This window comes from Mya arenaria, chromosome 2 (assembly GCF_026914265.1).
Source record: "Mya arenaria isolate MELC-2E11 chromosome 2, ASM2691426v1".
In the NCBI taxonomy this organism is placed as follows: Eukaryota; Metazoa; Mollusca; class Bivalvia; order Myida; family Myidae; genus Mya; species Mya arenaria.
The window spans coordinates 29061426-29088903 of record NC_069123.1 but is presented as its reverse complement, the minus strand read 5'-3'; the positions used below and the strand labels follow the sequence as shown (position 1 = coordinate 29088903).

The window sequence follows — 27478 nt, the reverse complement described above, 5'->3', positions numbered from 1 at the left end:
ATCTAATGCAACCCAGATATTCCAGTGCAAACATTTTGATATATAAGGCAAATTGGATAATTTCCAGTGCAATTATTTTGATTAATATTGCAAAGCGGATATTCCAGTGCAAATATTATGATATTTAATGCAAAGCTGATAGTTCAGTTCAAACATTTTTGATATCTAATGCAAAGCTGATATTCCAGTGCAAACATTTTTGATATCTATTACAAAGTGGATATCCCCGTGCAAACATTTTGATATCTTATGCAAAGCTGACATCCCAGTGCAAACATTATTGATATACTATTCAAAGTGGATATTCCAGCGCAAACAATTTTAATATATAATGCAAAACAGATATACCAGTGCAATTTTTTTTATATATAATGCAAAGCAAATATTCGAGTGCAAACATTTTGATATATAATGCAAAGTGGATATTCCAGTGCAAACATTTTGATATATAATGCAAAGTGGAATAATCCAGTGCAAACATTTAATATATAATGCAAAGCAGATAATCCAGTGCAAACATTAAATATATAATGCAAAGCGAATATTCAAGTGCAAGTTTATTTTGATATATAATATGATGCATTTATTCCAGTGCAACCATTTTTATATACCTTTGCTATTTTGCAAAGGAAAATATTTCTCTTCAAATTAGGTTTATCAGGCCACAATTAATAAACATTGTGTTGCCCAGCCTGACTCATGACTCACATTTCTTTTGGTAAAGAATCATTTTTCAATCAAGTCTTCCAATGGCCATATATTTTTTGGAAAACAGAATTCAAAGGGATAAGGAAGTGGAAAGATACAAGTCCCTAAGCAACCCTTCCATCATACTGTAGGTAAGGTCATCAAAGGCCAAACAAAGTTTTTTTTAATTGTGGAGTAAAAATATGATTTCTTTGGCACCTAAAACAAAACAGTCACAAAGCAGCTAGGAGCATACCTATGATACATTTATATTTCTAGTCCTCTCCTACAAGAGGGTTCTAGGGGCATGCTCCCCAGGGGACATATCAATATTACTCTTCAGAATGCTTTTGACACTTGAGCAATAGTGGAGTTGATTTTAGGAAAAAATGTTGTCCTATAATGCCAAAAGGAATAATCAGCATATTGAATAAGAGGGCTTATAAGCCCAGTGGCTCTCAAAGGAAGATAAAAAAATAAACGCTTAGATGATAAATGTTCCACAAATTTTGTCCACATATGTTAGTAATGATCATTACTTGTTTGTACTCGATGTAGCTTTTAGGCCGACAAAGACTAAAAAAGTAAGACCTTTCCAGGGGACACGGGAAATAAAGTACCATAATACCAAATATATTCCAGCATTGTTCTTAAAAATCTAACGCTCCACAGTCACAGCAAACTCCAACATTCATCTGTTGCTGCATTTCTTTAGTCGAACAAGGAACATAACTCAGCAATTATTCAAGACAGAATTATGGACCTTGCTTGACATGTGTGTATTGTCGATGAAAATATGTCAGTATCAAGTAATTATTTAAATCATTTGAAAATCGTGAAAATCTGGTTTTACTTATGGCAAAGGTCAAGCATATGCACCACGCAGACAACGACACAAGGCTATGAAAGACAAAACAATATAAAAATTATAACAAAAAAGAGAACTAAAACTTCCTTCAATAAAAGTTTACGAAAACTGATAATTACATAATTATCTGTTGACCTGATGCATTAATGACCCACATTTCCTAACTACTGATTGAAATTCAATTGCGCATCAATAAATTACAGATGCCCTCTTTAGAAAAGAACTCATTACCTGTAGTTTTTGAAGATTACTTATGAATATCAGGGCCTTAAGAAGTTGACACAAGGGTTATATTTAATATTATGCTAAGAACAGAATACTGTTTAAACACGACTTTACTTAAACAAATTGATTAAGAACACTGCTGCGGCATAGAATAAAGCCATTTCTCGCTCACCGCCAAAGCTTACTGCATGAAGACTGGAGTAATGGCTTTTTAGCATTGGTAAAATAAATTATTCAGACAAGATGCCAATGCAGCAATTCCTCATTAAAGCTTGATTATATTTTTGACGATGCAATTTTGCAAACCTAAGATTATAAAGCCAGTGTCACCTAGGTTTTTTTTTAACCATGAAGACTGATATTTATACCTATCAAAAATATCATCAATTTAAATAACCTGATCAAATTTCATGAAGATCAATAGTGAGTTTATTCAAATTGTGTGAGGCAAAATTAACATTTAATAATCACAGCTTTGACTAAAATATAAGTCCTAGAGACCTAGTTGTTGACCCTAGATGATACATCAAAGAAGCAAAATATAAAGATCCGGAAAATATAATCATTGACTGTGGTGCTGACAGGTCAATGGTATGTGTGCTAGTGTGACAAAATGTGTGCTTGTGTGTACCGGTACATGTATGTGTGCTAGTGTGACAGAATGTGTGCTTGCGTGTATGTGTGTAAGTATGTAAACTTACCAAATGTCATGAAAATTGGAAAATTTTATTTGCTTAAATTCTTTTTTACTTTAATGTAACTAAAATATCATGCAGAAAAAACTTCATGTTTTTTTTTTAATTTAATGACATGGGAAACTCATTTCCTATTCGATGAAACACACATTTTTATTTTAAGCCTTATTGTGAGCATTATTATTAATATTAATATTTATTATTAATAAATGACAAAATTAATAATTAATTTTGTCATATTTATTATGTTTTTTTTCATTTCCTTACTTTTAAAAGTTCTTTCATCAAGCAAGTTAAATTGTTGCTTATCTTAAAAAAGTGAAATAAACTTCAGTATCATAAAAGATGCCCTTTAAAAAAAAAAAAAAAATTAATACGAATTGAATGAATGTTCATTTTCTTAAATGAACAAAAATTTGTTATCGAGTTATTCATACATTTGTGTGCAATGTTTATATATTTTACTAAAAAAGGGGCTGTTTGAAATGGTTCCAAACAAACCAATTTTTATAAATATGCCAATAATAATTCAATGTGCCCATAATCATTTCATGTTTCCATAAAGATATTTTATACTCTTACAATATTGACGGAAATTCAATTAAAACTTAAGTTACAGATTACGTTAAATTTGCATTTATATAGATAACAGCCTAACCATGAATGTTAAGGTACAAAAACAGTACAACATTTCCCCCACTTCTTTCATACTTCACACAATAAAGTCATGCCTTAGGCTATAAAGAGAAGCATGTTTACATGTGTATTCCTAGTCTCTTGGACACAGCAGGGTTAAGTTAAAATAACAATATATGGCGAGAGCAAAAAGGTTATAAAGATCATAATCGGCAATACACAGTAAGGAAGTATTTCCAAATTTCCAGTGGTTCGATCAATGTAAACTATCGGATCAGATATTCGACACTCGTAAGGAATTATGACGTATGGTTTAAATAGAACAATTGGCATTGGAACGAAACTCGTAAAAATATCTACTTAAAGCATTAATGTATTAACAGCAGGGGGTTTATAAAAGTACAGAACAAATCCATTTAATTTATCACACCTTCGGGACACGATTCTTCTGCTATATATAATGTCAACTACCCTATATAAACTTTGTTAAATTCTTGTTTTAATTGTTACATATTTTATACATTTTAAGTTAGAAAGTCGTATATAACAGCACAATTGTTTTTAATCTAAAACTGGTCATCACTTGTACGAAGTGGAATATTTCAACAGTTTTTTCCAACAGTGTTTAAGGATTGGAATTTTAGTGAATTTAATTTTTTTACCACAATTTCTACAAATCACGTTCTCTTGACTTCTAAAATGATAAAATACAATAGAAAACATTTAAAAACTTCTGACAGAAACAACCAATTTAGTCATTACTTTTATGTAGTAGATTGTACAGCTGTTTTCAATGGCTAGTATAGAGACAATTTGCGCAAAACACTAAAATGACCAAAAATAAACCAGCACCACTTTTAAGGGATTTGGCAGGGCCCTTTGATAGAAGCCAAAAAAGGGAAAATACTAACATTGTTTTCAAACCTTTTATTGAACAAACTCATCAACATATTCATGAATGGCACTTTATTGATACAATTGCTGAATGCCAAGGGGTCAGTGCTCTTCCAAAAACATTGTTTTTTATTTACAGGCAGGCTTGTCAATAAGTTTTTGTTGAACCGACTGAAACAGAAAAGTAGGCGGCCAGCTAGGGGGATCCATGGGCATGCCCCCCCCCCAGGAAAATTTTGAAATTCAGCGCTTCATTTCCTGCATTCTGGGAGTATTAATTAACCCTTTACTTCATAAATACGCAATTTTACTTATCTATCCATAGCTTCATAGATACGGAGATCCACGCTTTATCGATAGCTTCATAGATACCTTATTCTACGTACTCGTAATGTAGGGTCATTCATTTTCATATCTGTTGCTTGTTTATTTGCTATAAATTCATTTCCACGAAGTGTAAACATCGATAAATACAATGCACTCAAAAAAACAACAAACCCTATGTTACTATTTTAAGAATTTTGGAAAATCGCGAAATAAGGTCATTGGTATCAAAGATGCGTAAAACGTTGACTGCGCGGGTTTGTGGGCATTCCTGTCTCGTGTTCCTCGAGGAAATTAACACAATGCTGCAAGTTATAATTAACTACCAATAATACAACTATATTTTATTGATCACGCGCAGGTCATGGTTCAGAGTCGTGTCAAAATGTCGGCAATGTTGAGAAACAAAAAATCGTCTACTGCGTCTACAAATACGCCAATCGTAAGATAATGATTCAGATTATCTGAAAATTTTAAACCAGTCAAGGCGATGCTCTAAATATCGAAAAGAGATGTTATAGGCGAAAAGGGCCGTTTTTAGCGGTAAGGAACATTTATAACCAAAAGACTTGCGATCAATTTTTTTTTTCTTCTGAATTTAACCGGCCCAAACTCCATTTGAACCGTCCATTTCGGCTGGCGCCCAGTTCTTATCGACAACCCTGTACAGGGGAGATCTTTACCTGGGTAGGCAAAAATACATACTTTTTCAGGAGGGGAACTTTTGGCCCCAAAAAAGGCCGAAAAACCCCACTGAGCACACATACTGTTTGATTAAACTTTCAAATTGATATGTCTGAGTACTTTTTAGTAGTCAGAATACCCATTTAAAAAATAATGGCCTTATTGACCCATTTTGGTCAGTTTAAGCATTATTAATTTGATTTTGCAAGAAAATATTTCGATATGATTTCTGGCAATCGCTTCGCATTTAACTGAAATTCTTGATTTTACAATTTATAGTTGATAAGTTGATGGCCCCTCTGTCTGTAAAACTAATTGGTCCCTGAATATCTGTATCACTATTGCTCTATGAATGTTTGACATTGGCCCCTACATCTGACCCCTAAATGTTTGAATGATTAAGGCACCTATATCTGTACGACTATGGCCCTATGTCTGCATGACAATGACCCCTTAATTTTGATGTGACTATGGCCCCTATATTTGTGTAACAATGACGCTTTTTGTCCCTGTGACTATGGCTATGGCTATGGTCTGTATGACTTTGGCCCAGATGTCTGTATGACTATGGCCCAGATGTCTGTATGACTATGGCCCAGATGTCTGTATGACTATGACCCCTATGTCTGTATGACTATGGCCCCTATGTCTGTTTGACTATATGGCCCCTATGTATGTATGACTATGGCCCCTATTTCTGCATGACTAAAGCCTGTCTTTCTGTATGACTATGGCCCCAATGTCCGTATGTTGTCTGTAAAGATAGGACTCTTTCTCCTCATTAATGATTAATTACCTCATATCCTTCTTGACGGACATGGGGCGGGGCATGGCTCGGATGAGTTTCATGACGTGATCCCTTTCCTCATCTGTGTCGATCACCATGTCCCCAAGGCCTAGTTTCTGCATGGCGTCATTTACTTCTCCATGCGAAGGTTCAACCTATGTGTAAAAATGGTGTTGATTATATTTACACAACAGGAATAATAAAATAGGTCGAACACGCGCACTCCCATTCATAGGTTCAACATACATGTAAAAATGGTTAATATACACAACCAACATACTGAATCATAATGAACTCGGGGAAAAGATATTAATAACAATGTTAACAGTCATATAATATAACAAAATAGGTTTGTTTCCTGTTTCGGACCAGGGCTAAAAAGCGGCAATTTGCCGGTCTGGACTGATTTTGACCAAGCCAGACTGATTTCAGTTTCAAAAAGTGTAAAAAAAATCGGCCCGAAATTTATTCAATTTTTTTTTTTTCGATCCAAAACGACTACGTCAGTAAAAGTTGTAGAAATTGTAAAACACAAACATTTATGGGTCATTCACACATTCAAAACTACCTCCCATAGGTAATAAAAGTGTCTTAGTTACCATCAGACCAATGCGACCAGCTGCTTTTTCTGCTACGCTGATCACTCTATATAGCCTATCTGTTAATTAGCAGACGCTTGCAATCGGTCCAATCACGTGTATTGGTAGGTCGCAGAAGACACAATTAAACAAACTATGTGTTAATTATGTGCTTGCAGCTATCCTGATTAAGTGTTAAAATCGGTCCATATTTTGACATGGCAATATGCTATGTCGTCGTCGATCATTACATGATATATCCGTTTGTTGATTACCAAACTGTTAATTTAAATTGTAATCAAGAACCATTGCTGGTTAGAAACAGTTTTAAAGATAAATGCATTTGTCATTGTTAATCAGCGAAAGCATTAAACATCTGAATTAATTAACCTAGTCATATATAGGCGACAGGCTTAATTAACTACATAGTCTGAAAGCTAAGTGTGCCGCTTACGTCATTTTAATTCACAGTAATGAAAAAAAAATCATTGTTGATATCACACTTAAAGGTTGAAGCTCCGATTATAAATCTAGATATATATTATTATTCAAGGTTATCAGTTGAATGTTGACCCACTGTAGAAGCATTTAGCAAATAAATCATATAATAATGTTGCACTTTTTGTCGTCTGACCGCTTCTCGCCGACCACAGTTAATTACGATCGCAGTCATTCTTGTAAGAAACGCCGCAGAACTCGATGAAAATCTCATTTGAATTAAGCTTGTATCAATCACTATATGAATCGGCTATGCTGGCTCTAGATCCCTCTAACGAATTGCCACACAGCGAAAAAATATTGACAGAAAAGACGTCGCGAAAATGTGTGACATTTTTTCCATGTAATCAAACTTATGAACGGGTCTTTCTTTTTTTTGAGGGGGGGGGGGGGGCCAAAGTACAGATTCACGATCTCATCAATTTTATGTCGAAAATTGTCATTTTATGAACAGTAAATCATCCTTCAATTAATGCTATGGAGGGCACAAATACCGAACACTTGCAAAGCGAAACTAGAATGGGCTTTTGAGAAAAGCGCATGTCTCCCCCGAAGGCTTAGTAAGACTTAGAGGTGTAAAGTACTGATACATCTGGCTGGAAAGCAGGGTGTGAGAATTCAATAGGGATTTCCACACAATAAGCCCTAGTTAATGATCTGAAAACTATTTTTCATCTTTCAAGCACTTGACCTTGACATGTGACCCCAAAATCAATAGGGATCTTCTACACCTCATGACCAACCTTCCTACCAAGTTTGGTGAACCTAGGTCAAACCGTTCTCAAGATATTGAGCGGCATTGGTTTTAACTTTGGAAGTCGCCGTGACCTTTGACCTAGTGACCCGAAAAACAATACATGTCTTCTACACCTCATGACCAACCTCCCTACCAAGTTTGGTGAACCTAGGTCAAACCGTTCTCAAGATATTGAGTGGAAATGTTTTTTACATTGGGGGTCGCCGCGACCTTGACCTTTGACCTAGTGACCCCAAAAACAATAGGGATCTTCTACACCTCATGACCAACCTCCCTACCAAGTTTGGTGAACCTAGGTCAAACCGTTCTCAAGATATTGAGCGGAAATGTTTTTTACATTGGGGGTCGCCGCGACCTTGACCTTTGACCTAGTGACCCCAAAATCAATAGGGATCTTCTACACCTCATGACCAACCTCCCTACCAAGTTTGGTGAACCTAGGTCAAACCGTTCTCAAGATATTGAGCGGAAATGTTTTTTACATTGGGGGTCGCCGCGACCTTGACCTTTGACCTAGTGACCCCAAAAACAATAGGGATCTTCTGCACCTCATGACCAACCTCCCTACCAAGTTTGGTGAACCTAGGTCAAACCGTTCTCAAGATATTGAGCGGAAATGTTTTTTACATTGGGGGTCGCCGCGACCTTGACCTTTGACCTAGTGACCCCAAAAACAATAGGGATCTTCTACACCTCATGACCAACCTCCCTACCAAGTTTGGTGAACCTAGGTCAAACCGTTCTCAAGATATTGAGCGGAAATGTTTTTTACATTGGGGGTCGCCGCGACCTTGACCTTTGACCTAGTGACCCCAAAAACAATAGGGATCTTCTACACCTCATGACCAACCTCCCTACCAAGTTTGGTGAACCTAGGTCATGCGGTTTTCCAGTTATCGATCGGAAACGAAGTGTGACGTACGGACGGACTGACGGACTGACGGACTATCGGACTGACGGACAGGGCAAAAACAATATGTCTCCCCCAGAGAGGGGGAGACATAAATACACGGTCATACAATTATAATTAATAAGTTATGCTATATTAAATAAACACTTAGCTGCAAGTTATTTATTGTTTCCGATGATTTTCAAAACATGCAATTCAAATGTAAAGTGTGATTTCTATTTATGAATATCTTGAATGTAGGTCAACATAACTGCAAAACCTAAAGATGGACGTCATTCCCCCATGTGCTACATTTTGATCTTTAAGCATATAAACATTGAATGGCATTTTTTTTGGAAAAAAACTTAACAAAACAAGATGAAACTTTGTAAGTGTGAACTGAAGGCAAGCCTCTGTTTTGATCTAGATCATCAAATAATCGATCACGGTAAACAAACGCTTGTTTTAGCCAGTGTTCGGGATTTGTGCCCTGTTCGGAAATGTACCGCCAACCAGTATAGGGCACTCTAAAGTAAGTTAATTTACCAAAATTAATATCACCTGTTTCAAGTGAGACAATAGCATTCAGACACATCGTTTAATTTAAAATACCTTAAAATATCATTAAATAACCTTGACCTTCCTACGCTATTCTTTACGGCAATTAAATTAGAAACTAACTATTTTATGTTTTTGCCTTAAATGATATAGCCTTTGAATCTATCTAAACGCTAATCAAATTAAAAAAAAAAATCAACAATTCTTAATATTCACTGTTAATAAAAATGAATATACAAAAGAATTTAAACTGATCAATATTCACTTTATCAACAATCTTTTTGTTATGAATTACAAATTGAGCTTCAACAGACATATTATATTTCAAATTATGTACCATCTGCAAAATAAGACAATTTTATTTTATATATAAGGCATGTGGGATATTATCAATAATCCAATATATTGCACTTATTTTGAAAGAACAGAAATGATTTGTATCGAAACATAGAGGCATATCAATATTTTCTTTATTAAATATGGTATATGTATATTGCGCTTTATTAATGCGTAGTTAACGTTTCTTCTTGAAAAAAAGACAAAATACCCATTTTGTAAGACAATAAATGATAACAGTTACAATTTCAATAATGGCTGTCTATACATGATTATTGTAGGTAAAGCGGTGACAAAACAAAATTGCAAATGCGTCACTGAAAAACAAAGACATTAATAAAAATACATCCTATTCACATCTTATCAAAACAAATAGATAGTGAAAACAAGGTTAATTTTGCGCTGCCTATTTCTGAACTATTTTCACTTAACCTATCATAATACATCGTTTAAATATTGTGAAATGTCGTGATACCTTTTGCAATACACTATTGAAATATCATGATACATTTCACGATAAGCTATTGAAATATCGTTATATATTGCAATAAGTTTCCGACTACCCTGTCGAAATACAGGGGTAAATTTTATTGAAATATCGTGGTATATTTTTAATCACGCTGTTGAAATATCATGATATATCATGGTTTGTTTCAGGACAGCCTGTTAAAATATCATGATACCTTTTAGGAAACACGTTTGAAATATATTGCAATACTTTTTCTGCCAATAATACCCATCTCTGTTGTATAATATACCTTGTTTGTTGGTATAACGGACCTACGTCTGTGCACTGCCTGCCTGTCCTTCGACATCTTTTTACGTCCCATCGACATACCGAGATTGGAATACTGCGCTTCTTTACTTGGTAGCGTGGTATTTGCCTGTTCCATAGTGTTCCGATACACTTCTTGGCCTGTCTTTTGATAGACTGCCCCTAGAGGAAGAATAAATATACTTTATATACATATATGACAGAATTTTTATTTTCCAAACTTTAATAAGATTATTTTATACTTTTAAAGAGACATTAATTTTAAAGTAGATTAGCAATAAGATAATCATTTGCAATACAATACTTATTAGTCGCTATCAGTCAAAAATCACTGCCTGCATCATATAATGAAAACAGCCACCAGTATGATACACATTCACATGTATTTACTGTTATTCAATTATTGATTTTTTGACAATTCCATTGTTAATGGCATTGAGAAATGAAAATAACATTTAATGACAATAAAAATAGTTAATAACACTCAAGCCCCAATTTCTCAAAAAATCTTTAAAAATATCTTAAGCATAACAAGCCTAAGTAGTTTAGCCATTTAGCAATAAAATATTTAACTAAATAAAAATGTTTTATTGTGATTATCATAGAAATAATTGCACTTAAAAAAGTCTTAAAACATTTCACAAACATTTCACAAATTTACACCAAAATAGAATTAGTGATCTTTAGCTTGATCCTACTTGTTCGAGAAATTGAGGCCTAAAGTTAATTCTAAGAAATGAATGTTGAAACTGATTTAATATCGTCAATATAATTGACAGTATCTTGCTCAAACACTGACCTATTCTTTTAAAACCTCTTTAAAGAAGCAGAATTGGAAGACATTTATTAATTAATTCTAAGTTAGATCATGCTTCCGGCAATGGAATCCCCTGACAGATTTACAATTAATCATTATAAAGTGCTCTCTCCCTAAGGTCCCTAAACGCGATCCCATGAAAGTTGTCCATAAACTCTTTCGATACACCAAGTTTGGTCACAATATGTCAACCCTAACTAAAGTTATTCTAAACAATAGGCGAGTTTGATGCTGGCCCGCCCAAAAAATCCCGCCCGCACGAGTTCACAACAAGTTTTTTTATTCACTTGTGAAAACTTGGTTTATAAACACTTAAAACAATTACTTAATGATGGAAACAGAGCTGATTAATTCTTAGTTTGTAACAAATTAGTACTCATGTTTCATTAATAAGTCTACAGGCCGATGGAAATGCTGGACAGATTCACATTTAATCATTTAGAAATTAAGGCAATTAATCTACATCAAAAAAATCAGTAAGCCATTTTACAACAGAAAAGTTTAAATATTTTCTACTAGTAAAATTATAATGTTCCCGGTCTGCCAACAAAATAGTGTAGAAGACCAAAAATAAACACTACCTATGTAACTTTATGACAATAAATATGGTTTGCAACGGAAGTTAGATTCTAAGAACTGATTGCTGGAATTGATTTTGTGTCATCATAACATGTGACGATTACTTGCTTCGACAATGTTGTATTCTTTTCAGAAACTCTTTATAGAAACATAATTGGAAGCCATTGATTAATTCTTAATTGGTAACAAACTGATTCTTAAGTCCATTTCCGGCTACCACGGTTCTTTCTTCCGTTACACCTTTTACATACCGTGGGAAAATTAGATAACAATATCTCCTTTATATGAATATGCATAGGGCGCAGGTCTTAGACAACTCTTCTTCCAATAAAATCACATGTTAAAGTTATATTCTCTCCAATAACCCTCAACTTTCAGTTGTCTCCGCAGTTTAGTGGTCTAAGTGGCGTGTTTAAAATTAGAAGAAATCAGGCAGACTGCGTTCAATTTGAGCTATCGCCAAACTTCTTTCTTCTATGGGAAAAACGAAACCAGGTTTTCAATGATGGACTGAACTTCATCCTTTATTGTAAGATTCAGCTTCAACTGTTTTACCTAACTTTAATAACTTATACCTTGATCTTGACCTTAGGGGCCTCAAATGCATTCCCATGGTCTTCCATAAACTCTTCCAATATACAAAGTTTGGTCAAGATAAGTCATCCCTAACTAAAGTTATTTAGTTTCAACCGCTTTTCTATTTTAAGTAAAAGTGACCTTGACCTTGACCCCAGGGGCTCCAAACACAATCCCATGAAAGGTCTCCAACACTTTTCCAAAATACCAAGTTTAGTAAAGATGTCAACCCTAACTTAAGTCATTCAATACTAACCATTTATCTATCCTTAGAAACAGTGACCCTGACCATGACCCTTGCGGCTCCAAATGCAATCCCATGAATACCAAGTTAAGTCAAGATATGTCAACCTAAACTAAGTAAAGTTATTCAGTTGCAATCATTTTTTTTTCTATTTTAAGTAACAGTGACCTTGACCTTGACACTAGGGGTCTTAAACGCAATCTTATGAAAGGTATACTTCCTATATACAAACTTTGATCAAGATATATCAACCGTAACTAGATTTATTCAGTTTTATAGGTGAGTTTGACGCTGCCTGTACACCCACCCGCCAAACTGCCCACCCACTCGAACAACACTTTACATCATTCTAGTATTAAACCTGGTTTTACTTTGGGAAAACGTGGTTAATAAATCCAAAAAAGGTTTGGCTCCACCAATGGGATTGCCGGAAATATTCTGATTTGATTATCAAGAAAACTGGCGGAAAACAACCACCAAATTTCCATTAAGTCATCAATTGATTTTATTAAGTGGGTTATTTAGAAGTCCGTGCATGCGAGGTGGTGAGTTTATTTTGTTAATTGAACTATTAAATCAGCAGTTGAGCTGTGAACAGTTTTACCAAATGATGCACTCTTACTCCCAAATAAGATTTACCACAATTAATACAATTGTTTTGATTTATCGAAAAGGATGGATAAATGTCGAAAACAATGGTTTTTATGAAGGATACCAAGTATAATTCGAAAGAAAGGTGCAGAAAACATGGTTTTTCTACCTTATGAGACTATAGTAGATCACAGTAAATCTTTTAGCATTCACCAATCATTTTTTTTTTGGTGTTTTCAGCTATTAAATACACAGTTACAATCTTGTTATCAGTAATTAATATTTTCCATAAATGCATTATTTAGTAAGTAGTTAAAGGTTTATCATTCAAAATTTATGTTTGTTATACATGTGTATATGTATTGATTTTGAATAAGAGTGTCACTTTATAAAGTAAAACAATAATATAAAATAACTTAAAAAATGCATTTTATTTAAAATTATCTTTTACATTATTATGTATTATTACGTATATTGTGTTTCTCTATGTGGCACAATTTGAAAGGTTGTTATTCTTTTTAAAACATGAGGAATTTTATGATTTACCCTTTATAATATATTCACAAAAGAAACTTAAATAGAGTTTATCAATATCTTTCTTTACTTACTTATATAAAAGAAAAATATCAACAATTAAGAAATCCACAAGATATTTAAAATAGTAGCTCCAAATTTGTTGTCTCGAAAGCACACATAAATTTGCCAATTTTAATTAAAACAATTTTTATGGATAAAAATGATATACGTCTGTTGCCAACACTTGTATTAATTTCTTAATCTGAAAGTCTGAAAATTGTTGGTAATATCATATATATACAACTAGATGCAAACGAAAGCAATACGTCTGTTGCCAACACTTCTATTAATTTCTTAATCTGAAAGTCTGAAAATTGTTGGTAATATCATATATATATACAACCAGATGCAAACGAAAGCAAAATTGATAATCTTTTAAGTTATTTAAATGGTTCTAGCTCTTACATTACATCCATTATAATACCAATAATGGTTATGGCAAATTCTATAGAAAATCTCTTTCATATTTAAAGTGATGAATGCGGCCTATGTCAATAGTGAAATTCTACCTTCAATAAATAGCATGAAAAATATACCAATTCTTCAATAATGATCTAGAGCCTATTGTTATCCAAAAGCTATTTTGGGATATTTTATATATATGTCAACAGTTTATTATTCCAAAATGTTTGGGTCATATTATGGGCTGATGCATGAAAAGTGTTTTGAAATAATTTTATTGATTTTTTGGCTAAACATTTTTTTTTTTTCAACATCAACCAATATATTATAATTATATCATATTAGCCAAGGGATTAAAAAATGTTGTTTTTTTGGTATCTGATTTTTTAAATTCTAAAAAATTCATAATGAAATGTAAGATATAACATATTTTGGTAAATATTCCATGCTGGGCAGTCGCCAAGTAACACAGCTTTTTCATTAAATTCTCATTTTCTGACATTAAATCTATTGATATTGTTATTATTGGTTTTCAAATGATAAATCATCAAGATATTTTCACTAGTGGATTCTATATGACAATTAATCATTTGTCTGGCTGTGCAAGTCTTGAACAATTCATTTTTTTTTATAAACCTCCATGTAGACATTAACCTATATTTGAAGATAGTTAAATAAAGTGCGTACATGACGTTATGAATGCAGAGTCAAAGTTTCATTTGATGATCCGAAACAAGGGGTAAACATACGGAAGCCACATTTAAGCCAAACTAGAGCTGTCAAAGGAGTGACGAATACCCCCCAAATGGACACAGGAATGGCAATCCATTCCTTTGAAAAGAGGCTATAACTCCAAGGTTACTGCACACTGCATCTTCTTTTATCATGCATGTATTGTTTGTCCGGAAACCGTTTTTCTATTTTCGTAACAGTGCACAAAAACCTTTACTCCACTGGCCCCATTTTCAATCACAAGCATTGTCTTCACAGAGGCTGCCTATACAGCAAGTTTCATCACAATATCTCATGCCCAATTAAAGTTATGAAGCAGAAACCATTTTCTATTTTTAGTAACAGTGACCTTGACCTTGGCCCCACCAGCCCCAATATCAAACCTGACCTGTATCTTCTGATGTTACACCTGTGTACCAAAAAATGTTCAAATCTGTCAAGCCTTTCATGAGTTATTGTCCGGAAACCATTTTTTCTATTTTTAGTAACAGTGACCTTGACCCCACCAGCCCCAATATCGAACTTGATCTGTATCTTCTGATGTTACACCTGTGTACCAAAAATTGTTCAAATCCGTTTAGCCTTTCATGAAATATCCTCCGGAAACCGTTTTTCTTTTTTTAGTAACAGTGACCTTGACCTTGGCCCCACCAGCCCCAATATCGAACTTGACCTGTATCTTCTGATGTTACACCTGTGTACCAAAAAATTTTCAAATCTGTCAAGCCTTTCATGAGTTATCATGCGGAAACCATTTTTCTATTTTTAGTAACAGTGACCTTGACCTTGGCCCCACCAGCCCCAATATCGAACTTGACCTGTATCTTCTGATGTTACACCTGTGTACAAATTTTTTTTCAAATCTGTCAAGCCTTTCATGAGTTATCGTCCGGAAACCGTTTTTCTATTTTTAGTAACAGTGACCTTGACCTTGGCCCCACCAGCCCCAATATCGAACTTGACCTGTATCTTCTGATGTTACACCTGTGTACCAAAAAGTTTTCAAATCTGTCTAGCCTTTCATGAGTTATCGTCCGCAAACCATGAAAACCGACAGACCGACCGACAGACAGATTGACCGACAGACCGACCGACCGACAAGCTCACTCCTATATTCCCCCTCAAACTTCGTTTGTGGGGGTATAATAATATATTTTGACAGATGTGATTTTGCAGCAGGATAAGTGTTTATACTTAGACATCAATGTTGCTGACCCATATTTACACTGGTCTGACCTTATTTTTGACCCAAAATGACCCATATACAAACTTGTTCTAAATCTTATGCTGAGAAAAACTAGAGATTGCTTTTTTGAAAAAGCGCTTGTCTCCCCTATTGTGTGGTCGTAGCTGAGAAAAAATAAATGATGGACATGAAATTTGTAACTTTGGACTGGAGACAAACCAACAGTGAAGTTTGGTTTATTCGATTATATTAAATAGTGAAGAGAAGAAAGTGTTGTTGATTAATCATGGAAAATGTAAACGAAGTTTGCATTGTATGAAGTTCCTGGGCGCAAGCGTTATTCAATTATTGATCGGAAACCATTTTTCAGCTCACAGTCATCGTGACCATGACCTTTTACCTACTGATCACAACATCAATAGGGATCATCTACATAACCAACTTGCATACCAAGTATTAAGTTCTTGGGTGCAAGTGTTCTTTAGTTACTGAGCGGTAACCATTTCTTCAACTCAAGGTCATGGCAACCTTGACCTTTGACCTACTGATCTCAAAATCAATAGGGGTCATCTACTAGTTCTGACCGACTAGCGTACCAAGAATGAAGTTCCTGGGTACAAGCGTTCTTAAGTTATTGAGCAGAAACCATTTTTAAGCTTAAGGTCACCGCCAACGTATCATTTTTTACCTGAAGGTAACCTTGACCTTTGACCTTTTGATCTCAAAATCAATAGGGGTCATCTTCTAGTCATGAACAACTAGCTTACCAAGTATGAAGTTCCTGAAACCAAAGGATCTTTAGTTATTGAGCGGAAACTTTTTCTTCACTTCAAGGTCATGGCAACCTTGACCTTTGACCTAGTGATCTCAAAATCAATATGGGTCATCTTCTAGTCATGACCAACTAGCATACCAAGTATGAAATTCCTGGTTGCAAGCGTTCTCTAGTTATTGAGCGGAAACAGTTTCTTCACCTCAAGGTCACGGTGACCTTGACCATTGACCTACTGATCTCAAAATCAATAGGAGTCATCTACTAGTCATGAACAACTATGAAGTTCCTGGGTACAAGCTTTCTTTAGTTATTGAGCAGAAACCATTTTTAAGCTTAAGGTCACTGCCAACATAACATTTTTTACCTGAAGGTAACCTTGACCTTTGACCTTTTGATCTCAAAATCAATAGGAGTCATCTAATAGTCATGAACAACTAGCATACCAAGTATGAAGTTCCTGGACCCAAAGGATCTTTAGTTATTGAGTGGAAACCGTTTCTTCACCTCAAGGTCACGTTGACCCTGATCTTTGACCTAGTGACCCCAAATTCAATAGGGGTCATCTACTAGTCATGAACAACTAGCATACCAAGTATGAAGTTCCTGGGTCTAAGAGTTCTATAGTTATTGGGCGGAAACGAAGTGTGACGTACTGACTGACTGACTGACAGACTGATGGACTGACTGACGGACAGGGCAAAAACAATATGTCTCCCCATGAATGGGGGAGACATAAAGATATTACACGCAAATGATTTTTACATGGAAGGTCACCACGACCTTGACTATTGACCTTGTTACCCCCAAAACAATTGGGATCATCTAGACATCATGACCAACCTCACTTCAAAGTTTGGTGAACCTAGATCAAAGCATTCTCCTGATATTGCACGGAAATATTTTTTTACATTAGAGGTCACAGCGACGTTGACCTTTGACCTTGTGACCCCCCAAAATATAGGAGTTTTCTAAACCTCATGATCAACCTCCCTACCAAGTTTGGTGAACCTAGGTCAAACCATTCTCAAGATATTGAGCGGAAATGTTTTTTACATTGGCGGTCGCCGCGACCTTGACCTTTGACCTAGTGACCTCAAAAACAATAGGGATCTTCTACACCTCATGACCAACCTCCCTACCAAGTTTGGTGAACCTAGGTCATACCGTTCTCAAGATTTTGAGCAGAAATGTTTTTTATATTGGGGGTTGCCGCGACCTTGACCTTTGACCTAGTGACCCCAAAAACAATAGGGATCCTCTACACCTCACTACTAACCTCCCTACCAAGTTTGGTGATCCTAGGTCATGTGGTTTTCCAGTTATCGATCGGAAACGAAGTGTGACGTACGGACGGACTGACGGACTACCGGACTGACGGACAGGGCAAAAACAATATGTCTCCCCCAGAGAGGGGGAGACATAATTCTTGTTGAGTTTCTGGGAGAACACTGGTCTTAAAAATTATGCTGACAATTATTCTCACCAACTTCCATGAAGATAAAATAAAAAACTTTGAAAAAATGGTTAACGACATCCACACAAAATGTGCTGCCAGCCCTTAGTTACAGCCTGGTTCTTCCAAATCTGTAAACAAGTGGGTTTTTTTATGAAAAATCTGGCTTATGATTTTAAGACATTACAGTATACGAAACAGCCCATTATTATACATATGACACTGCAATTAACATTGATAAAATGAAGCAGGCTCAGAACAAAAAAAAATGTTCATTATTACAAAAAAGGCATTGGCTACAAGAAAAAAATAAAACAAACCAATAAAAAAGAAGATAATATTGTACTTACTTGCCAGATTAGCCATTATATAATAATATTTAGAAGTCATCTTGGATTTTTTTGACTTTCCGCAAAACTACAGTGGATTTTAATGTGGTTAAAATTTCAACTCTTTTTCTCTTATCAGTAAACTATGCAGTAACTTGGTTGTAATCCAAAATGCAATTTCCTGATTTTTATTGAAAAATTAAAATGTAAATTTGTAAACAGCAATATCTGAAAAACGCTTTCTCATTCCTGATAAAACACAACAAAATTCCCTATCTTATGATATAAAACATAACGTCTATGTCGGGGATTTTTTCGATCCATATATATTCCATGTCCGATTTTAAATCTTTTAAATGCTGATTTCAATTATTCATTGTCATTTTTATCCTTAAATTTTGATAACAAAATAAGCACAACGTTTCAACAATTCAACACTGTTTCTCACAACTTCAGGATTCAAACTTAAATGAATATCACAATTGATAGAGATGGGCTGTAATTGTCCGAAATGACATTTTTATCTTAACGGGGACTTTATGGCACTTAAGGTTAGGCATCAACAAACAAATCTGATTCACTATATAAATAAAAACATCCCTCTTGAAAGAAGAAAATCCCTTGTTAACAACATTTTACTAAATTCTAAAATTGTGACGTGTTAAAAATGCCTCAGCAAGGTACGAAATAGCCTTTATTAAATATGAAGTTGATATTTATTTATTGGCAATTTTTATTTGAGTTTACAATGAATAAGTTATATCAAGCTATTGATTCCAATTCTGTTGTTTGCATAATAAAACATTTTGTAAAAAAATAAAACCATTCCTTTTACTAATATTTATAAAACCTAAATAAATTATGAAAGAAAAAAAAGTATTCAATAGAAAACATTTTCCAGAATACATTTTGTGGACTTAAAGCCTTACTCTGACAGATATACCAAGACAAAAAATAAAAAAGTTGTAAAAATGGTATATCTGTGAAAGTGGGCCTTTAAATATTGTTTGGGGGTCCAATTTCTTTTATCAAAAACAAATCGCATTTGCCATAATGTAAACGTTTTAGCATTTGGACCTGAAATTTAGGCCCAAAATTGTTCAGAAAAACACTGAATAAGCTTAGGTTTTGAAAAGAATATGCATTTGAAAGAGAAGAAGTAATAATTGTATAAGGAGTGTATGTGTTTGTTACGATTGAATTGATGATACTGAAAAATGCCTGCTTTAAACAAACAGATATAATATATATTAAGACTGTAATAAGAAGAAAAATACTGTAAACTGAGCAATTGAAGCCTTTTAGCTGAAAATGAATCATTGATTGGGTTTGCTTCTTGATTAAAATGAATTTAAGTGATTTGCTCACAAAACAATGACAAGCTAAAACAAAATTTAAATTCAACACGGAAGTTCAATTAAATTATACAATGTCATGCAGAAAATGTTTGTAATGGAATTTCTTTTGTTTTAATAATCAGGGGCCGATTTGACGTAAAAGGGTGTGTTACTTAAGGATGTAACCTTTTGACTTGTGCCCCTCCCTCAGAACTAAAATTTATCTGTACAGGGGGGCTGGGTGTACTCCCCAAAGAAAATTTTAACAATATCTATTTTGAGCATAATTTATTAGTTTTTTTCTCCCATATTGAAATAAAATTTAAACTTGGACAATTTTAGGAGGGGGGGGGGGGGGAGGCGCTCATGCTTAGTGTGCCCCTGCCCTGGATCGTCTTGCAGTAATGTCCTATAAAATGTGTCTTTGCATTTAACCAAACCCCTGACCTTAAGTAGGGATTGAGCCAGGATTTATTAAGGGCTGAGGGTGCTAAAGAAAGGGGACGGGTGCTGAGGGACTAAAGGGCACATAATGTATCAGGCAATGAATAATTAAAGCATTATGACTTTCAATGAAAATAAAATGTAAAGTAATATAAGGTTTCAAAAACCAAATACTAGTATTGTAAAGTGAGTTTGAATTCATAATCATATTTCAATTTTCAATCAAAACAAAAGTAATATTTGATTTAATCCTAGGCTTTTCATTCTTTGAAGGCAATTGGAGTGCATATTCTGGTCTCCATGAGGGCAGAAAGTTCAGCTTTCAAAAAAAGAACAGGGTGCAGATATTGCTGAGGGATTGTTTGGGTAAGAAAACCCTAAAACCCAACCAAAACTATCCCTTAGCAATCACTGACCCTTATTTAGCCTGTACCCTTTAAAATGAAGCAACTTTTCCAACGGAAATATAAAAACATGATGGGTAAGTTTTCCCTATAAATTAAGCTGGCAGAATTGCAAATTCCACCCAGAAACTGCTTCTGTTTTTATAGGGCAAAATCAATGACATGTACTTGTATTGAACCAACTGTCCAAACATGTATATCTTTATATGGGAAATCAATGACAATCGCTAAAACTAACCCTCAACCTTATGAACTCAGTAACGTACCCAGTAAACTTATTTATGGCTTCTTGTAGGTCTTCGTATAAATAATTCTTATTGAATGGGCCTGATGGACCAATTTATGGGTAGAATGAAGGAATAAAAGAACAAACTATGGAAAACCAACTTTAAAATTTGTAAGTGACTTAAAGTTAGTCAAGCCTATAGTTATTTAAAGTATGGTATTTCATAGATAAGAATTTTTCAAAGGGGGAGGGGGTGGGGGGGCGAGGGTATTAAAATTTCAATGAAAAAAAAAGATAATTTCATTTTACACTACTGTATAAGATTAAAATTAAAAGCTTTTATCAATATCATCAGTTATTGAAAATAACAAAAACATTGTACAAGTTGCAAACATTACTTATCAGCAGATTGTTCAGAACTTTGTTAATCTTAACAACATGATTAACGACAAGTCCAGCTAAAACATTGTCACAAATCTTGTTAGGAACACTGCTGAGAATAAGTGTGAAACAGCCAAAGCAATACAGTCAACAATCAGATAACGTTATCGATGTTGATAACTTTAATAAAGTTTTGAACATCCTCCCCCATTGTAACACAAACAATAATTATTGAGTATCTAGTGCTGCAAAACAACTGCCTGTAACACTTGTCTGGCTTCAGTTGAAAAATGGGGCATAACTCAAGAACATTATGCCAGAGTTATTGGCCTTGCTGTATTTCATTATTGTTTCTGGTAACAATCAGTGTTACCAAGTTTCATTTGAATATCTTGAATGTTGTTGGCAACGACATCAAGGCAGCCCTTTTTCCCTTGATTTGGGGAAGTATGGCGGGGCCTTTTGACAGGGGAAAATTAACTTGTATATTGCAAAATTGGGGAATTTACAAAAAATCATGTTACCATCATGCGAGCTAGATTATCGATTGTTTGAAACTTAACATGGTGCCCACCTGATCTTTACCTGTTTTCGCAGTTTGACAATGAAAATATGACTTCTACAGATAGTAGTAAAATAAAATTTCCACAATGGGGGAATTTTTGACACAACCTGGGGAAAAATATATACTTTACTCCATGGGGAATGGGGCCCAATATCAGCCCCAAATTTGCCATAAAAAAAGGGCTGCAACAGGTTATGACAAGTCATTACCTCAATATTATTATTTTTTTCGAATGGATCAATTTTATTGCAGAAAAATTAAAGACTGGAAAAGGGAGGATACTGAATTATATACATAAAGAAGTGAAACAGCTATGCCAATTAAGGACATACAATAAGAAAATATATTATTAAGTCAGCATCAGCATTAGGCAAGACTCAGCAACCACTTAAGCTTGCATTTTCAACCAAATATTTAACATACTGCATGGTAATGTATAGTAACAAAAGAATTGATGTATAAGAGCTCAATCAAGAAATAAAAACTATTAAGTCAAGCTAAAGGATTTAAGCTAGAGATACGGAGGAGGGGTGCTGCACCCTGTCCCTTTTTGGAAGCACCCTTTTGCCCTCATGGAGACAATGGGCTCTTTAACCGCCCCCCCCCCCCCCCCCCACACACACACACACTCCTAGAAAGCTAGGATCAGTTGCATAATCATAATACTCTGACAAGATAACATATATATTACTGTCAACATGGGCCATATGGCTTATTGGATGTGAACATATTAACAATCTTCTTAAATTACTTCCACATTAATCAAATAAATAGACATGATATATTTAAATATTCTGATGAAAGACATTCAGTTAAAATGATAACCTACTATACTATAACCTACTATAAAGTCATCAACGAAAAGCCAATTAGGAAAATTTGTTATCAAGTTATTTTATTGTAAATCAATCTCATATTTGTTTCATGACATAACATAATAAATAATATCATAATGACTGCTGATAAAATAATAATATCCAGGAAATGCCTGAAACTTTTCGACCCGATTCTGGGCAATCATGCTAACATGTTAATTGATTGATAGGAAAATTTAAGAGTGCTTATGAAATATTAAAATTTGTTTCCGGAAGAAAATACAAGAAACCTGAAAGCCTAGCTTTTACTCTTAATTGTACATTAATGTTGTGGCTTTTATCAGCAATTTTGTCTTTAATAACGAAATATCAGTTGTAAAATTAAAATAAAACAATATTTCATCCAATACATATGATATAAAAATGATGATACATGAATACTTTTTTATGAATGTTTTTGGTATCTTATTCATGTTTTCAAAACAAATCAAAGAATAAAAATATATACTTATGCTAGGTTTACATCTGGCCACGATCTCCCCGATTAGCCAGAGGCTAAAAAATCGGGGAGCTCTACGATTAAATGGTCTACTCCACGTTCTGTTACGCTTCCTTACGAAATCAGCACGTTTTGTTGCGCTCTACTGCGCTTTGCTACGATCGAGCCCACGATTTGCGTTCACGTTCTGTTACGCTTTGTTGCGATCAACACCATTGGCTTCCACGCTCCACCACGTTCCGTTACGTCCTGTTAAGATCTCCCACGACAAAGCCGCTTTGTTGCGATCTCCTGCGATTTGACCTACGATTTGAGACAAATGACCACGTTTTACGTCACGATTTGATATTTAAACAAGAAATAATTCACTTTAGGCTTATTATTCGCAACAATGAACCAGCTGGATATAGACGATCCTGAATTGGCTGTTTTAATTTACGCATATATTGTTGAACGAAAGAAAAGGTCACAGCATACAGGTGATATGAATATCGGATTAGAAGTCAGAAGAAGAAATAGAAAGCCTAGGTCCTGCTGGGTTAAGCCATGGTTAAGTGTTGAAAGTAGGCTTCAATATGGACATTACACACAACTATTAAACGCCGAACTCCGGTGTCGGGATGTCGGTGCATACATAAACTATCTAAGAATTGCTCCAGCCTTGTTTGACGAGATTCTGCAAAGAATATTGCCAAGTATTGAAAAGCAAAGGACCAGATTTCGTGAACCAATTTGTCCTGGATTGGCGCTTGTCCTCAGACACCTGGCAACTGGGGATAAGTATCCATCACTGTCATATGCATTTCGTTGTAGCCGTTCGTCTATTTGCATGATTGTTCCAACGGTGTGCAAGGTAGCTGCGTATAAAGACGAAGTAATGGCATGCCCAGTTTCAATTGAAGCATGGAAAACTATATCGGACCTATTTGAGAAGCAATGGAATGTCCCCCATGTTGTGGAGGTGGGGGAGGGGGTAGTGGCGGATGAACATCAACCACAACAGTTCTTGAAGTTTTGGAACCTTTTCGTTTCGCTGGCATGATTAAACTGATAGAGTACCAGTAGATAAAGCTGTTATGTATATGCAGCTTGCGTGGAAATCGTGGCTATCGTGAGGAAACGTGTTGGAGCATGTCAGAGCGTATCAGAACGTGAACGACAATCGGGGATACCGTAGGAGAGCGTGACGCAACGTGGAGCAATAAATGATAGAAAAGTGTATATCGTAACAGATCGTGGTAGATCATAGCAGAGCGTGGAGCTATCGTGAGACGTCGCAGCGAAGCGGGATGAAAAATTGTGTCCACGCTGGTCCCGATCTGTTGCGATTGTATTCCACGTTCTGTTACGCTTCGTTACGTTCCATTACGTTTTGTTACGAAGGCCACGCTCTGTCACGATTAGAAAATGAATCGGGGCAATCGTGGTGAAATTTAAGTTTGATTTAAAATCTGTCCCGATGTCCACGATGTCCCCGATTCAACCACGTTCCGTTACGCTCCCCCACGATCACCCCGATTCGACTCCACGCTCTGTTACGTTCGCCACGATGCTCTGGAAGCGGCGACATCGTGGTAATCGTGGCCTAATGTAAACCTAGCATTAGTATATTAAAAATAGTAAATACTATTTTACAAAATGAAGGATGGATATTGTTTTTTTCCCAAAATTTCTTGAAACAGAAATTTGAGGCACTAATATAAAACAGTTTTATGTAAGCAATTACTTACCTTTACTTTTGGGAATTCTTAAACTCCACTAACAAAAGTAAAAATAAAAACTTATTTTACTCTTCCGAATTTGTAAAATAACACTAAAACGACAAAACTAAAATCCCAGTCCAATTTCAATGAAAGAAGTAATTCCTTTTCCAATTATAATTGCATACATGGTGGATAAGTCTTATTCCAAATTAAAGAACACTTAAAAACAGGATTAATGTGACAGAAAAATATAATCCAAAAATCAATGACGTCTTTCATTATTATCCAAAAGTGTTGACATAAATCTTATATTTTGACATGGTTCATTGCTTTCAACTTGTACTGACCACAGCAGTAAATCTTAAAAGTACGCTTTATTTTACTTACTATTATAAATAAACACATAACAGCAACTGACTGACACATTTTTGTTGCATTTTTCAATATCTTTTTATAAAACAGCATTTATTTGAACTTGTGATGATGTTTTTCATCATTGTTACAACCACTTTGTGCAGAACTTTTTTATATCCGACAATATAAAACGAGTTCCTTTAACATGGTGATTTTTAATCACTTTCTTTAAAAAAAATCAACTTACTTGATAATAAATTAAAATGAGAATAAATTTTTAGTACAGAAACTTACCAATTAACAGCATAAGAAATGTAGAAACATTTGACAAAAATTTGATTTGATAAACAAGAGCACCTCTGAGAATAAATTACAAACACTCATCTTGTTTTCCCCAGTAGAACAAGGAGGATAACTCAACAATTATTAAAGCAAGAGTTACAAGCCTAATGCTATAATTATGTTATGTGCATATTTTTCTGACAATTGTACCAGGTTTCACCTGGATTCAATTGAATGGTTTCTCAGTTGTAGCCAAGGTTTAGTTTTTTGCATCATGCCACCGCTGCCAACAACAGCACCAAGGCTACCACAATACCTCACCTTTTGCCTCAGAAAACCAGACAAGCGAAATCTTTAAAGCTGCACTCTCACAGATTGACAGTTTTGATATTTGTTTTAGTTTTTGTCTCAGAATCAGCTGATTTTGGTATCAATGCTTTTTCTTAAAGCATAAATAATGCTTTTTGCCCTGAAATATCTGTTTTCAAACATAAATATGAAAAACTGTGATCTGACTTTTTATCAGCAATCTTTTATCACCAGCTTCCAGACATTTAAGCAAAAATTGGCTCATTCTAAGTCAAAAATAAAACAATAGTCTAAACAGTCAAAAAGTACTCATGGTAAGTTTTATAACATTTATTTCATACTCAAAGTTTTGATTTTTACAACTATGAATAATTATAATTCATGTAACAAAAATAATGTTAACTGTGAAATTCAAATTCTTCTGTATTTTAAAACAAGGGAGAGAACTACTTCAAGACTGATTGTGAATTTGGTTGTGTTTCTTGCGTTAAATAAAACAAGGGAAAGAACTTGATCAAGACTGATTAATAATCTGGTTGTCTCTCCTGTGCCAAGTCTCTGTCAAAACAAGGGAGAGAACTACATCAAGACTGATTATCAGGTTGTCTTTCTTGCGCCAAACAGATAAACAAGACGGCAAATAGTGAAATGTTGAGGATGTTGAAAGAGCCTTTGACACAGACATATAGAATCTGACACGAGTTGTCATTTAATACAAGATTTTATTAAACGAGTTCATGAAATTTGTTAGTAAGCGAGCCTCTGGCGAGCTTACTAACAACTTTCATGGACGAGTTTAATAAAGTTCTTGAATTAAATGACAACTCGTGTCAGATCTGTTTTATCACATGCTTAAAACGGTGTTTTTATTACCAATTAAGTTCCACTTTCTGAACCGATTGTTTGACAGCCTAAGTACTCAGAGTAGGAAAACAAAGGTAAGCATGTGATAAATAATGCTCTGCCATGCAATTGTAACGCAGAATTACATGGAGTTAAACAATATAAGCAGATAATTATTATATTCATGGTGACATAGCATTTGGTAATGTTCAACTAGGTGTTATGTACCTCAGTACTCGTTTCAACCTTTAATATCTGTGGACCTGACATTTAAAGTAAAGTCCTGGGTCTTGTGTGTGACACATCATGGTGAACCTAAATAATGGCATTTTTTTGTAAATCTTAAAATGGTTAGTCAAGATACAGCCCGGACAAGGTTCAGTCCAGACTGATGCACTAACACACACATTTACAAACTAACCCAAGCATATACAGGGCACCGCCATGTCACAACTGTGACTAACCCACCACAAGCGGGCTCGAAAATAAAAATCTTGTACAATTAAATATTTATTAAATTGCTATATTCCTGAAATGTCAAAATGTTGTTTTCATGAATCATAGAGTAAAAAAATAAGAAGTTACAAATTGTTGCCCTGGACTAATCTGGCATATGGGGTGCTAGATGATATTTAACTTGAAATGTCTTTCCAGTGTGGCAATTTGCTTGTACATACATGTATCATAGTACTAACAAAGCATTTCACTGCATGTTTTCAGTTTTTTTAACTGAGTAAATATGCTCCAGCCGCTAGGTTGCTCTTTATGGTATATTTTTATAGCACAGAAAAACAAGGCATCAGATAGAGTACCTCTTAATACACTCACATTGTTTAAAAAATATTTTACTCAATGGAAAAGCAAT

The 27478-nt window shown here is 34.7% G+C and overlaps 1 protein-coding gene across 1 annotated transcript in view; it reads right to left on the bottom strand.

Annotated features, from left to right (window-relative positions):
• Positions 1-24867, bottom strand: part of LOC128211360 (transmembrane channel-like protein 7) — a 60232-nt gene extending 35365 nt beyond the window's left edge. Inside the window, exons 1-3 of the mRNA XM_052916087.1 lie at positions 24853-24867; positions 10175-10353; positions 5810-5955 (exon numbers count right to left, since the gene is read on the bottom strand). Coding sequence (XP_052772047.1) covers positions 5810-5955; positions 10175-10309 — 281 coding nt within the window. The 5' untranslated portion in view covers positions 10310-10353; positions 24853-24867. The remainder of the gene's footprint in view (positions 1-5809; positions 5956-10174; positions 10354-24852) is intronic.
• Positions 24868-27478: the final 2611 nt, after the last annotated feature.